The 12,708-nt window shown below is 47.7% G+C and overlaps 2 protein-coding genes across 3 annotated transcripts in view; one reads left to right on the plus strand and one right to left on the minus strand.

Moving 5' to 3' along the window:
* Window positions 1–759: 759 nt before the first annotated feature.
* Window positions 760–10,500, minus strand: Zadh2 (zinc binding alcohol dehydrogenase domain containing 2). 2 transcript variants are annotated; one of them, XM_004640189.2, is made up of 2 exons: window positions 10,118–10,500; window positions 760–3,960 (listed from the first exon to the last, which is right to left on the minus strand). In XM_004640189.2, the coding sequence occupies exons 1-2, from the start codon at window positions 10,324–10,326 to the stop codon at window positions 3,036–3,038; spliced, it is 1,134 nt and encodes a 377-aa protein (XP_004640246.1). In that variant the 5' UTR covers window positions 10,327–10,500; the 3' UTR covers window positions 760–3,035. The 2 variants fall into 2 exon arrangements, with proteins under 2 accessions (XP_004640246.1, XP_023555810.1); XM_023700042.1 differs by lacking the exon at window positions 10,118–10,500 and adding an exon at window positions 9,713–9,818.
* Window positions 10,501–11,959: 1,459 nt separating this feature from the next.
* Window positions 11,960–12,708, plus strand: part of Tshz1 (teashirt zinc finger homeobox 1) — a 73,690-nt gene continuing 72,941 nt past the window's right edge. The window contains exon 1 of the mRNA XM_004640190.3: window positions 11,960–12,432. The gene's annotated coding sequence lies outside the window, so the exon portion shown is untranslated. The remainder of the gene's footprint in view (window positions 12,433–12,708) is intronic.

The following is a 12,708-nucleotide window of genomic DNA, read 5'->3' on the forward strand; positions in this document are numbered from 1 at the left end:
AGCAGCTACTTGTCACTGCATGCTCATTGAATAAATACTGAACATAGTATTAATGGCCATTTATTCTACTCCCGAGAAACTTCATTCAGATGGAATCATACAATAACAATTTATAGAACATACTGTGCAACCTTATCATTTCTTTGCAAACTAATCCCTGATTTTTTTAATGCTGAAACCAGTCAACAGCAGTTATTGTCAAAGGGACCTGAAAGATATCCATGGTCTTTTCTTTATGCAAAACAGAATGGAAACAATGGCATCTGGTTTTTCAGAAGACTTGATCACTCGATTCCTGTTCTTCGGATGCCATGCTTTCCCGAGACAAACCCTCCGTCCTGCCTGGCCAGGGACCCAAGACCCAACATGCAGAGAAGGCCACACTGAAAACTGAGTGATTATTTATCCACTATGATTATTCTACCCTTGTCCCTTCTCTAAAACAAAGACTGACAACAGCTCTGAATTATGGATGTGCTTTTGGTGATATGTAATACAGTTGAGAAGGTGTAGGAATGCTTACAAAAGCTCACCTCCCATCAGAGGTTGGTCCTGAACAGAAATCCCATAGGATGAAACTAATGCTGAACTATGACCTTCAATTTACAAATCATTTTTCAAAAAAAAAAAAAGCATTTAAACATATTTTTGGCATTATCTAAATGGGCAGAATCTTTCATGCTTGTTTTCTAAGAATAAATGAAAACAGCATGCACTGTAGTTTCTCAGTTTGGGGACAGTGAGAACATGAGGTTTTTCGATTATGTTTTATTTTAAACCTGGGTGTTTGAATTTTATTTTTACATAGCTGAACTTAGTATATTCCCTCAAAACATAATAAATTTCTATTCTGTAGCTTAAGGGATCCATCAGATAAAATGTTGGTCTTTCATCTTTATTACCCTCCCATTAAAATGAAAGAAACCGGGACTTACTTCAGTTTAGAAGAAGCAATTTAGTTAGTAATGTCCTCAGTCCTCAAGTCTTTACTGAGGGAGAAAGTGCATTATTGCTTAGATTTCACACATCTATCTGCATAAGAAGCAACTAACCCTTTCAGACATACACTATGTTAAATTTAATAATATCTTTTGATTAGATTATTTTATAACAACATTTTTCCATTACCAGTCATTTTCTGAGCACAGTTACATTCATAAAACCTGCTACCCCCCTCCTATTTGTGTATCGAAGAGCAAGGAAGGAAAGTCCCTTTCTGTTTTGCTACAGCTGTTAGGTCTGAAAGGGACAGATTAATAACTGAGCACCACACTGGATGAGCCCTTCTTGTCCCCTGCACTAGTAGCCCTTTGCAAAGATGAGGACACAAAGAACCTCGAATCGGGCTGCTACCCTTCTTCATAACTCAAAAGCGTCATAGTGGCAATAGCCTCTAGTGCTATTTGTCTTTAGTGCAGTTGTGACACTTCGGCATGATCCATAATTTGGCAGCTATTTACCGTGACATTTCCCTTCAGTGCAGCCATAACATTCAGTGAAGCCATTATTTGGTTCCATTTACCATATAAATTGTATTGTTGTGCATGCATGCTAGCAGCTACATTAGGTACCTGAAAATGAGTAAATCTTGTAAAATAGATACTAACAGCTATTCAGCAGTAGGATTTCTTTGCTCCTCAGATGCAAGAAAAGAATTAAATCTAGTTCCAACTTTCCTGGAGCATCTTTAATTACATTCTTCTTTACTGAGCACGTTTGATGCACTGAAACTCAAGATTGTGAAAAATAATCTGGTGGGTTTCACCTTCAATTAGACAGCACTGTGGGATTTTGACTTAATGATGAAAGTGATAGCAGCCTTTGTGGCACTGAAGGTTAAGAAGGAAGTGGATCAGCTGTGTGATGATTCAGAAAAGAAAGCTACTCTTCACATGTGGTCAGTAGGGGTGGGTGTGTATGTGTGTGTGTGTGTGTGTGTGTGTGTGATCAGGCAATGGTGACAAAGGGCATCTCATTCCACCAGGACACTGGAGCAGTGAAATGGGAATACAGGATCACTGACTGCTTGTGTTTCTATGAGCAGAACACAAACCCACATCCTCTGACTACATGCTCCCAACTGAAGCAAATACATTATTATTTAGATCACTTCAGTCCCTACTGGGCAAGCTGCTGAGTGACACACGACCCCCCCCACCCACAGGCAAGTGAAGTGCAGCATTAACCCTTCCTACCTGTGTCTTCAGGACGTGTTCCCTTCTGTGGTCCATGTTTGTAGGCAAAGGCTCACTGTAACAGTAGCATGTGATTTTTTCCTTTCATGAGCATATATTAAAAACCCATTTAAACTCTATGGTTTCCCTTGCTAAAATCTACTTCCTAGCTTGTGTCAGTTTTCAACAGTAACTGGCTACTTCAAAGATCATGGAAATTTTCTATTGCACACATCTTACCAGGGTGATTGTGGATAAAGCCATCAAACAGATTCTTCTTTTAGATACATTTGTATTTGCTGAATCATTTTTTAAAAACAAGCAAAACAAATTTGGAGATTTCTCCAAATGTCTGTTTAGATAGTTGTTAGTGATTTACAGAAAAAAGGGAACGGGGCTATTTCCTGAGGATACTGACTGTGAAAACACACGGCTGACGTGCGCTACACCTCTCACTGGCAGACTACTTGTTAATACAAGAGCAAAGTCTCCCTCAGCAAAGAAGACTCTGAACTATTTTCAAGACTGATTTTAGAATTTCATCAAGCTGAAGACATACTGATTTGATCGGGTGCTGCATCAGGAATTAATTTACTTCCTTGGAACAATAAAATCTGGAATGAGATGGTCCATGACGAAAGGATCAAATGTAAATGTTTTACCTCTTAGCCATGGAGGGAACTTTTATTGGCACTTTTTTTGGTCTGACAGGGGAGGAGGGAGACATCTACATTCATAACACCTTACTGTTGTTTTAAAAAATATTATATCCACTACCAACTAAAATAAATTGATTTGAGTAATTCTGAGGCATAAAGTACTCGCTTTCTTTCTCCTTTGATTTATGTCACTGTTCTGTTTTTACAGCTTACTGTTGACAGAGTGAGGTAATTCAACTACAATTTTTCCAGTGTTTTTTCCCATGTACATATAATCGACAGCCCGGAATATGGAGTTCAGGCCAGTAAACCTGCCCTCTGGAGACAGGTCACCCAGGTCCACTTCGCAGGCCAGGTCCCTGCTGGCACACAGCTTGAGCAAGTGCTCCATGGCTGCCTGATACTCGGAGAGGTAATGGTTCAGGAAAAAGCCACGGATGCTGGCAGATTTCTTCAGCAGTTTGGCTGGCAATGTTCCTGCTTTCACAGGCGAAAGGCCAGTAGGACTCTGGTAGCCAGAGATAAACCCAATTACTATCAAGCGCCCTTTGGTAGCCAAAGCGTCTACGGCCAAATCAAACATGGCTCCCCCGACAGATTCGTAGACCACATCGACACCTTCTGGGTACTCAGATTTCAGGACAGTTCCAACAGACTCGGTGTTGTAGTTGATGGGACGGTCACATCCAATAGACTTCAGGAAAGCAGACTTTTCATCAGAAGAACAGGTTCCAATTACATGGCACTTTGCCTTCTTTGAGAGCTGCACAGCAAACTGGCCCGTCCCCCCAGCTGCTGCTGTCACCAAAACTTTCTTTCCTTCTGACAGCTCACCAAGCTCTTTCAGGCTGATGTATGCAGTGGTGCCGCTTACCAGCAGGGTGAGATACTCTGGTTTCACAGAAGGCACTGGAGTTGCTTGTTTGGCAGGCACGACTGTGTACTCAGCGAAGGAACCAGGTGCCATGTAAGCCACAGCCTGGCCTACTGTGAATCTGGCACTGGCAGAGAGGCCTAAGGCTACCACCTCACCAATCCCCTCAAAGCCTATATCAAAGGGGGGCTTCACCGATGGGTCATAGCGGCCAGCTGAATAGTTGATGTCAGAAGCATTAATACCAACAAATCTAGAAGAAAAAAAAAATACACAAAGGGATTAAGACATTTTCCTTGCGAAGGCCTGCATACTCTGCTTAGAAAAAATACCTTTCTGATTCTGGTGACTCTGAGGGCTGCTAAACTATAGGATCTGATACAATTTGGGAAAATTAGTCCTACTGTTCCATGGGGGGGGGGGAGAGAAAACAAGCATATTAGCTCAATAGTGATCTGCACTAAGTTGTATCATATTTTATTCTTTCCTCAATTTAGGAATTTTGTATGATTTTAATCACATAATGAATTATTTCACATGCCCCTTATTTCTATCCCCTTTTTTTCAAAAGAAAAGAAAAAAAAAAAAAGAAAAAAGAAAAAAGACAAAGAAAAAAAAAACCTCAGGAACTGGAGCTTTGAGTTGGAAATTAATGCCTTCTTATCAAAAATGTTTAAAATAACACTGGGATAAAAGATATTCAAAGTACACTTGCATTGATTCTGGCAACAACTTAACACTCCAGATAATAATAGTAATGACAATATTAAAGATTGATGGAACATGCAAGGGTATGGGTTGCTATATGCTATTGCCCTGGCTTTTTCAAATGGCTGCAGAAAATTTTCTCTCTGGTATTAACTGTCCAGTGTAAAAAATATGTATTTTGATTAATTTAGTAGAAATTGGGGAAATAATTTTTATGGAACATTTATTTTACAGTCCCTTTCAGATGAAAAGGAAGGCAAATCGTCACTGTATTTTTCCTCAACGTGAAGCAGAGACATAACTTGATTAATACCAGATGATTAGTTTTATTTTGGTATCCAGAATCAATTTAATTGTGAAGCTGGTACTTGTACCAGGTTAAAAAAAAATCTCAGCATATCCTTTGTGACAAAAAATAACCTGATACACAGAGCAAAATATTTACTAAAAATATCAAGGTGGCTCTGACAGACAAGGGAGGATCCTAACAATGTCATTTTCAACTTATAAGACTGTAGTGGCTGTTGGCAAAAGAAAGCTGTGAAGTAGTTATTTTGAAATAATTTATTTTTAATTCAACTTAATAAGCCAAACTGTGTGAGGATACAGTTTCACTGGAATACACTTACTGTTTGCACTTTGCAATTACAAATGCTCTTTGATTACCTTTTATCTACAGAGCAGGAAGTTCTCTATACACTGTGGCACTGAGGAAGCTGGGAAATAGTTTCTTTCTCTAAGGCAAGCTCAGCACCGAAGTCTGTTCACCATAGCCTCTATAACATGTTACAGAATTCCACATCCTAAATAATTCGAAGTGGGAAAAATGCTTTTTTTGGGTTAGTCATCTGACATTTAATACCTACTATCCCTACTATCTAGTTTTAGGGAAGAGTGGAGGACTTGCCATTTTTCTTTTAAGTTTACACAATGCTCAGGGCCCAGCCTCTCGAGAAGGGAGAAGGGCCAGCTTCTCCTGGACTCATCACAGAGGAGCCTGGGACACAGCTAAGCCCGACATCAGTCCTGGCTGGGGCTGTACAGCAAGCGCTGGGACAGGAGCCTGTGGGGGTGGAGACGGTAGCAGGTTTTGCTCTGTGGTGAGGGGTCCCAGCCCAACCTCCAGGACTGTTCCGGGGCTCCTTTGCCCAGTTAACCCTTTCCTGCTACCCTCAATCCCCAGGCGCCTTACAGCCCCCACCGCATACAGCACCGGCTCCTCTGCGGGGAGTTCCCCTCCTGGGCTGCTAGGGACACTCTCACTACAGTCAGTGGTGGTGGCCCTTGGGGTCCGCCCCCTCCCCGTGCTTCCCAGCCAGGGGCGGGGGCTCTGCAGGAAATAGCCTCAAGGCCCCCTGCGGCTGGAGCCGTGGTTCGCTGCTTCCCGAGAGCGAAGAGGTGGGGAGAGAGCGGGCATGTTGGAGGGCAGAGCGCAGGGGAGGCGGCGCAGCGCTGGACAAGGACAGCAGAGGCCGAGTTTGGCAGTGGGGCTCTGTTAAAAGCAGCAGGGCAGTTGCTGCAGTCTGGCGGGCAGCCTGAGTTTACCACGGGGTTTAAAACACTACAACGATCCGGATCCCCGGAGGTTATTTGCCTGTGCCGCGCGGGCAGGCGCCGGAGCCCTGAAGCCCACCCGCAGGCCCAGCAGGTAGTTCTCCAGCCTGCGGGCATCAGCTTGGAGCGCCCTTGAGGCCTCTCCCTGAGCACCGAATGCCACCGCCTCCGCATCTCCACTCAAGACTGCGTGACCTCCATCTGCTCCAAGCCCGCAGTCTGGCCTCGGCTTCCCGCGCTGGAAGAACAGAACCCACACTCAATCCTGTGCCAGCTGCGGGGCGCCCACCTGGTACACACATTCTCCGGGGTGCAAGCAGAACCACTGGAGCCTCGCATCTGTCACAGCCCCCCTAGGCTGGAACCAGACGTGACCTTGGCCTCCACCCACTCCAGCTTTCTGCCCCAGCCCACGCGCGCGGTCTTCTACATGATCTGCACTGCGTCGTCGAGGCAGGAAACCTGGGCTGGAGGCGCCGAGCGGTGCCTAAGCTCCGCTCCAGCACGGCACCCTCCCGTATCTCCTCGTCCCCTGTGCTCGGCCTCCGCCTCCCCTACACCGGGTTTCGAGGCCACATCTCTCTCCCAGCGACCAGACAGCCGCTGCCGGAGCCGGGCCGTCCTTACCTGGGCTTTGGGCTTAACTGCACCACGGTCTCCAGCCGGAGGTGCAGCTCCACCAGAAACAAGTTCAAGGGCAGAGCTGTCTCAGAGGGAAAGGGGCCCTCGCCGCAGAACAGAAAGGAAGGTAAAGGGGAAAAAGGGAAAAGGTTGCGAAGGATGTGCAGCGGAGAGCCTTCCACCACTGCCCCCCACCTTAAGTGAAAATGGGTGCTTATGAAGACACAAGATTCTAGCAATCCAACGAGAGGATCCACTGAAAAAGACTTAAAATCTAGGGACTCCAGAAATAAGAATGGGACCTAGATGGGCAGTTCTCAAATACAAACTCTTTTTAGTTTATATAGACTAAAAAGTGCTGACTCCCTTCCTCCTGTTCACTGCCAGAGGGAGATCTTGCAGAGGAGGAAAAAAAAAAAAAAAAAAAAAACCAAAACAAAACACCCTGCTTTCTTTTGAACAAACTGAATCCAAATACTCCACTGCACAGCAAAAGCTTTCAATACCGGGATCCAAAACAAAATCGCTCAAACCAGGCTTTTTTAAAAAAAAAAATTAAAAAGGAAGGAAGGAAGGAAGGAAGAAGGAAAGAAAGAAAGAAGGAAGGAAGGAAGGAAAGAAGGAAGGAAGGAAGGAAGGAAGGAAGGAAGGAAGGAAAGAAAGAAAGAAAGAAAGAAAGAAAGAAAGAAAGAAAGAAAGAAAGAGAAAGAGAAAGAGAAAGAAAGAAATCTCGGCCTGGAGAATGAGCAGAAATATTTTTACTCTCCCGTGAGCAACAAACCGTTCGTCATAAAAAGCCTTCCCCATCCCCAGTCTTTTTGCCATTCCTACACTCTCTGCTCTGTATCATACACTCGGGCAGTAAATCGCTAGAAATATTTGGAAACGAAATAATCTGTCACCGTCTTACAAAAAAGTTAAAAATATCGAACAAACTGATTTGACCCAGAGGTGCCCGCAACTTGTAAAGAAGGGGAGTACAGAAGTTGTCCTGGGTGCAAGATAACGAGGTGGGAAGGTTAAAGAGCATCACCTACACACCCTACAGGGGTCTCATATACCCCTGCTCACACTTCCCTTCAAAGGTTAACATTATTCTAAACCGATGTCCAGCTTACAAGCACTCCCCTCCTTGTGAAGAAAGAATTTGTATTTTTTGTAAAGACAGGAATGAAATGTTCAGGTGTTCACTAAAAAAAAGTCAGATGGGACACAATTAAAACCTGCAAATACCCTTCCAAACTACAGAATCTGGGCTTCATCCATTTACTCCAAAGCAGATTTTATTATGATAAAGATGAGAAGTACTTGCATAAAATTAGCACAGCTCAGAGGGAGATTTGATCTAGGATTTAAATGAACTAACTTGCAGTAAATTATTAAACCTCTCTTCCTAAAAACTGGTAACTGGAACTTCCTAAAAACTTCTACTGGAACTGTGTGAAAGAATGGGGGACCATTCTGTAATTTGGTAATAGGGGGAGCAGGGAAAGGGGGGTTCACATTCTTGTCCCTTCCCAACTTGCACAAAAGTGGTTCCATTTTTTTTTTTTTTCTGGGTTCAAGATAAAACAGTTCATGCTGTTCTTATTTATATTAAAGGGATTCTTGGCATATGTGAAGGAAAAATGAACCACACATTATTAAAGCAACCCAAACTGAGGCACCTAAATGTGGTAGCCAGTGCTCTAGTGCCAGGATCCATATCCCTGGGCTTTGGGATCAACCAGGGAACCCTGTGAGAAACAAAGACAGAGACACAGAGAGACTGAGACAGAGAAAGAGAGACAGAGAGAAGAGTGAGAGGGAGAGAGACAGAATGGAAAGGGAGTGACAAAAACCCTTGAAGACAGAAAAAAGGTACTTAAGAGTTTACAGCTGGCAGGTAGAGTGGGGACACCCAGCAGTTTGGGCTGCACAGTCACCTCCACAGGTGGCAGCAGATAGTCCCACCACACTGTGGTTGGTCACTTCTCTTAACTTCATACCTTCCTTGGACCTGTCCCTTCCTGTACATCCCTCTCTATTCACACTTGTTTTGAAAAAGTGGATTTTATTAACCTAGTTCTGTTTATATTAGCGTTTACTAAACACGGTATCACAAAAAAGCCTGCGTGGAATGCCTCCTTCTAAAGTTTGTCTGGAAAGCTTTTCCATCTCGTCTAACTCCAGGCAGATCACTTGTGCACTCTGTATGTTCTATGTGAACGCCCGCTGAAAACACTTTCTTACGCTCCACAGCCTTAACATTCCTCACACAATGAAGCAGTCCTCTGCCATGTGCAAGGCCAAGGCAGCGCCTTCAAGGACACGCTCACACCCTAACTTTTAAGGCACTTCCCACTAGCCCCCCTCAATTTCATCCTTGGTTCACTCAATCACTACATTGCCAACAGGTTTCCAGAAGCTTAATATCACTATCATTATTCTGTTTGGAAGGCTGATAGGAATCTCTGAACTGTACTAATGAAAACACTGCACGCAGCTACTTGGGCAGGGTACGTTCTGTCCTTCAGATTTTGCTAGGGACTTACAGTTTTTAGCACACAATTTAGAGCCTAGTTACAGCCAGAACTCCTCTCTGCGACAATATTATCAAGTCTGAAACACGCAACGCTGGAACGCTTTGGATGGGACGTGGCAGGTCATAGGGCACAGAGGAATACCCCGCCTCAAGTCTGGCACTGAGGGGAAGCCTGCAGGAGACTCTTGCAGGTATGGTTCCAACAGAGTGTGAGGGCTTTTTCCTTCCAGTCACTTCACCAGTTACTAAGAATTAGTGAGGTGGAAATGCATTTAAGGTGAAGGCCAGGGGAGTGGAAAAGACTTAGGTCGAGCCACCTCAGTGACACCGTAATATCCGCAAACATGTAGGCAAACAAATGCAGCCATGCCTCCGCCCAGCCCTGGCCCAGTTGCCCGAGACACGCGCCACGCGCGTGCCCTTGTATTCAGGGGACAGACAACAGTCACACAGCACCAATAACACGCAAACAAGAAGGGCGAGGGGCGTTCAACATTCCCATAGAAGGGTTCCGCCTTTGCCAACCTGGAGGGGACACGAAAAGCTAGCCAAAAGCTAACCAAAATGTCCCCCGCGCCTTCCTGCGAAGCACATTTACCTAAACGTCGCAGTTCGTGTCCGGGACGTTCCTATTCCACTAAAGATTTTGTCGACGCAGAACTGTGGGTGCGCGTGGGTGGGCTGGGCAGGAAGCCTCCCCTTCTGGGTCTGATCGGTTTTATTTCGGGAGCGGGAGGGGGGAGGAGGAAGGGCTGAGGGAGGGGAGGGGAATCCCAAATTAAAATAACCCCCAGTCCAGAAGGGGTTCGGTGGCATCGGATATTCACACCAGCAAGTCACATTACACGCGCTTTCGCCAGATGGCGGCGGGTTCAACTTCCCGGGATCTCGTAAAGTCAGGCTGTGCGCCCGGGAGCGCGCCGCAGTGTGGGAACGCAGGCGGCCCGGGACAGCCGGGAGCGGCGCTGCGCAGGCCGCGGCCGGGAACGCGCGCCGGGCTCACCGGTTTCGGACGAGAAGGTCTCGGTCCCCAGGGAGCGGCACCGGGCAGTCCCGACGCAGGGTAACCGCGTCGCGGAAGTTAGGGCTCAGCCGCGTCACTACCAGCTTCTGCATGGTTCGGGGGATGGCGGAGCCCTGGAAGTCCAGGAAGTGGCGGGAGTAAGACATGTCCACGATGGTTCGGGCGCCAGCGGGCGCCAGTCGCAGCATGGCCCGCCCTCTCCTCGTCCCGCTGTGTGCGCTGCCGCCGCCTCCGTCGGTCGGGGTCGCGCCCAGCCTGGGCCGCGCGGCTCGGCTCCGCTCGGCTCCGCGCGGGCGGGTCCGCCCCTCCTCCGGCCTGCGCCCTCCCCTCGGCTCCCCCTTCCCACGACTCTCGGCTCCCGCCCCCGCCCCCGCCCTCGGCCCGGCCGCGCGCAGCTCCCGCCAGTAGCGCAGCCCTAGAGGAAGCGGGTCGCGTCCGCCCGGGTCCCGGCCTGCGATCGCGTCCGCCCCAGCCACTGCCTCTTTAATCTTTTTGTTTTGGTTTGAATGTGCTGGCACAGACTGGCCGAGGATCCTCTCCACCCTCCCCCTCCTCCTGGCGCAGGAGAGGCACCGGATATCCCCACCCTCCCCTCGCTCTGAAAGCCGGATTTGACTCCTCTAGCGGGGGTGGGGGCAGCGGAGAGCGAGCGAGGGGCCCGCGCGTCGAGCAGTGCCTCGGCCCTGAGCGGCGGCGGCTCCGGGCGTCCCCGAGCGGCGCGGCGGCCGGCGCAGGCGCCTCCCCTTCCCGTGCGAAGCGTTCACTTCCTTGCAAGGTGGTACAAATCAACCCCGAGCGCGGCCGGGGCGCCAGGGCAAGCCGAGGCCTGGGCCAGGCCGGGAGCTCCTGCGCCAGGGCGCGCGCACCAGCGCCGGCCAGGGTCAGGGCCTCGCCGTGCACCCCGCGCGCAGGTCTTGGGCTTCCGGTCTTCGGAGCGCCTAGCCTGTGTCCTGTGCCCTCCTTCTGTCCCGTGCAAGTTGCAGGAACTAAGCCATTTTATTTATCTTGGCCTAGATTTCATGTTTTTCCACGAGTTTCCACCGAGAGTGAATACACACTGAAACTAGAGGGCCAAATTCCCAGAGCACATAAACATTTTAAAGTGCCAGGTGGAGCTGCCCGGGTCGTAATAGACCTGGAGAAGTTGCTATGATACATTAAGACTTCATTTTCTAACCCAGCCAGAAAGACTTGTCGTTCTAGCTTGTCAGTTTTCTCTCTAATTGTGTGCACTGACCAAATAATTCACTTTTCGTAAAGGGGGCAAATTAAATATGTCGATTTTTCTGTGATGAGCCAAGTCTATCTCTAAATTTCCACTTAAGGTGTACATTTTAATTTACAAATTTGTAGAAACCCACGAACTACCAAAATATAAAAACCACACTGTCTTTTCCCAACCAAGTTTTAAGCTTCAAACTAAGATTGCAAAAGTGACATGGGTATTTTTTTTTTTTAATGTAGGACAGGCTTCACTCAAAGGTGCTTTGCATCCACGTGGGCGCGTGTATGCATGTTCAAGCGGGGGAGGGGAACGTTAAGACTACAGGAACCAAAGTCTGCTTAACTTGACTTAGAGCACATGGGTTTTACCCAGGATCAGCCAGTGGATCACAATAACAACCCCCTGAATGTCTTCCTCCACCATGCAATCTTTTATGTTATGCTGTATTAAGATTTCTTTTCTGTGTCATATTGTTTAGCTCCGGAAAAAAAAAGAAAACAAAGCAATTAAAAAGATTGACAGGTATGGTTTGTGTGAGACCTATTTGTAATTGTCAGGGTGACGTTGGCGAGAGGAGGAGGAGTAAAAACTGAAGCAGGAAAAGCAGCTCGATGTGTCTGTCTATCAGTTGAGACTGTCTGAAAGCTCTGCGATCCGAATGTGTGTTATATTTCACTGAAAAGAGGAGAGAGGGAGAGTGCATCTCCTCTCTCCCTGGAGTTTGGGGGGGGGGACACTTCACGTTTACCTCGTCCACCCAGTGAATGTCTGCTCTTCACCCCCCCTGGCACACACTCTCCGGGTTGTTGATGGTTTTATTTATTTTTTTTTGAAAGGGGTGCTTTTTGTATATTTTTCAAAATTTTCTGTTGGAAGATCAAGACCGGCCAAAAATCCATGCTCGAAATGTGTTTGCATTAGATTTGCCTCCGAAGAAGCGGTGATCTCGGTGGCCAAGTCCCCCCCCCCCCAGGGGGCAGCGCGGGGCACAAAGTGGCGCTCCAGCGGTGACACTGTTTGATCTGTGACTGTTTGGAAGGTGGAGCAGCGCTGACATCCCCCGGCGCATGTATGTACGGGGGCTTCACTCCTCTGTCTTGTTTGCTTTCTTCCTCCTAGACTAAGTGCGGGAGGAAAAGGACAGCCCGATCGGCCTCGCTGGCGCACAATGAGAGAGCTGCGACCCGCGCACTGAAAGCGCCCGCCGCGACCCCCACCCGGCGAGAAGAGGGGCCGAGAAAGTTGCGCGCGGAGACCCCGGCTCGCCGAGGAAGGCGCGGGAGCGCCCGGCGCGGCGCCCGGACAGCGCCCGCCCAGCACAGCGCGCGCGGCATGGAGCGCGGGC

This window comes from Octodon degus, unplaced genomic scaffold (assembly GCF_000260255.1).
Source record: "Octodon degus isolate 3935 unplaced genomic scaffold, OctDeg1.0 scaffold00120, whole genome shotgun sequence".
Lineage (NCBI taxonomy): Eukaryota > Metazoa > Chordata > Mammalia > Rodentia > Octodontidae > Octodon > Octodon degus.

Excerpts from the sequence above, each read along its gene's own strand:
- Zadh2 (XM_004640189.2), bottom strand. The coding sequence starts at position 10,326 with ATGCTGCGACTGGCGCCCGCTGGCGCCCGAACCATCGTGGACATGTCT. Across the intron at positions 3,961-10,117 it reads GACCTTCTCGTCCGAAACCG|ATTTGTTGGTATTAATGCTT; the intron begins GTGAGCCCGGCG and ends TTTTTCTTCTAG.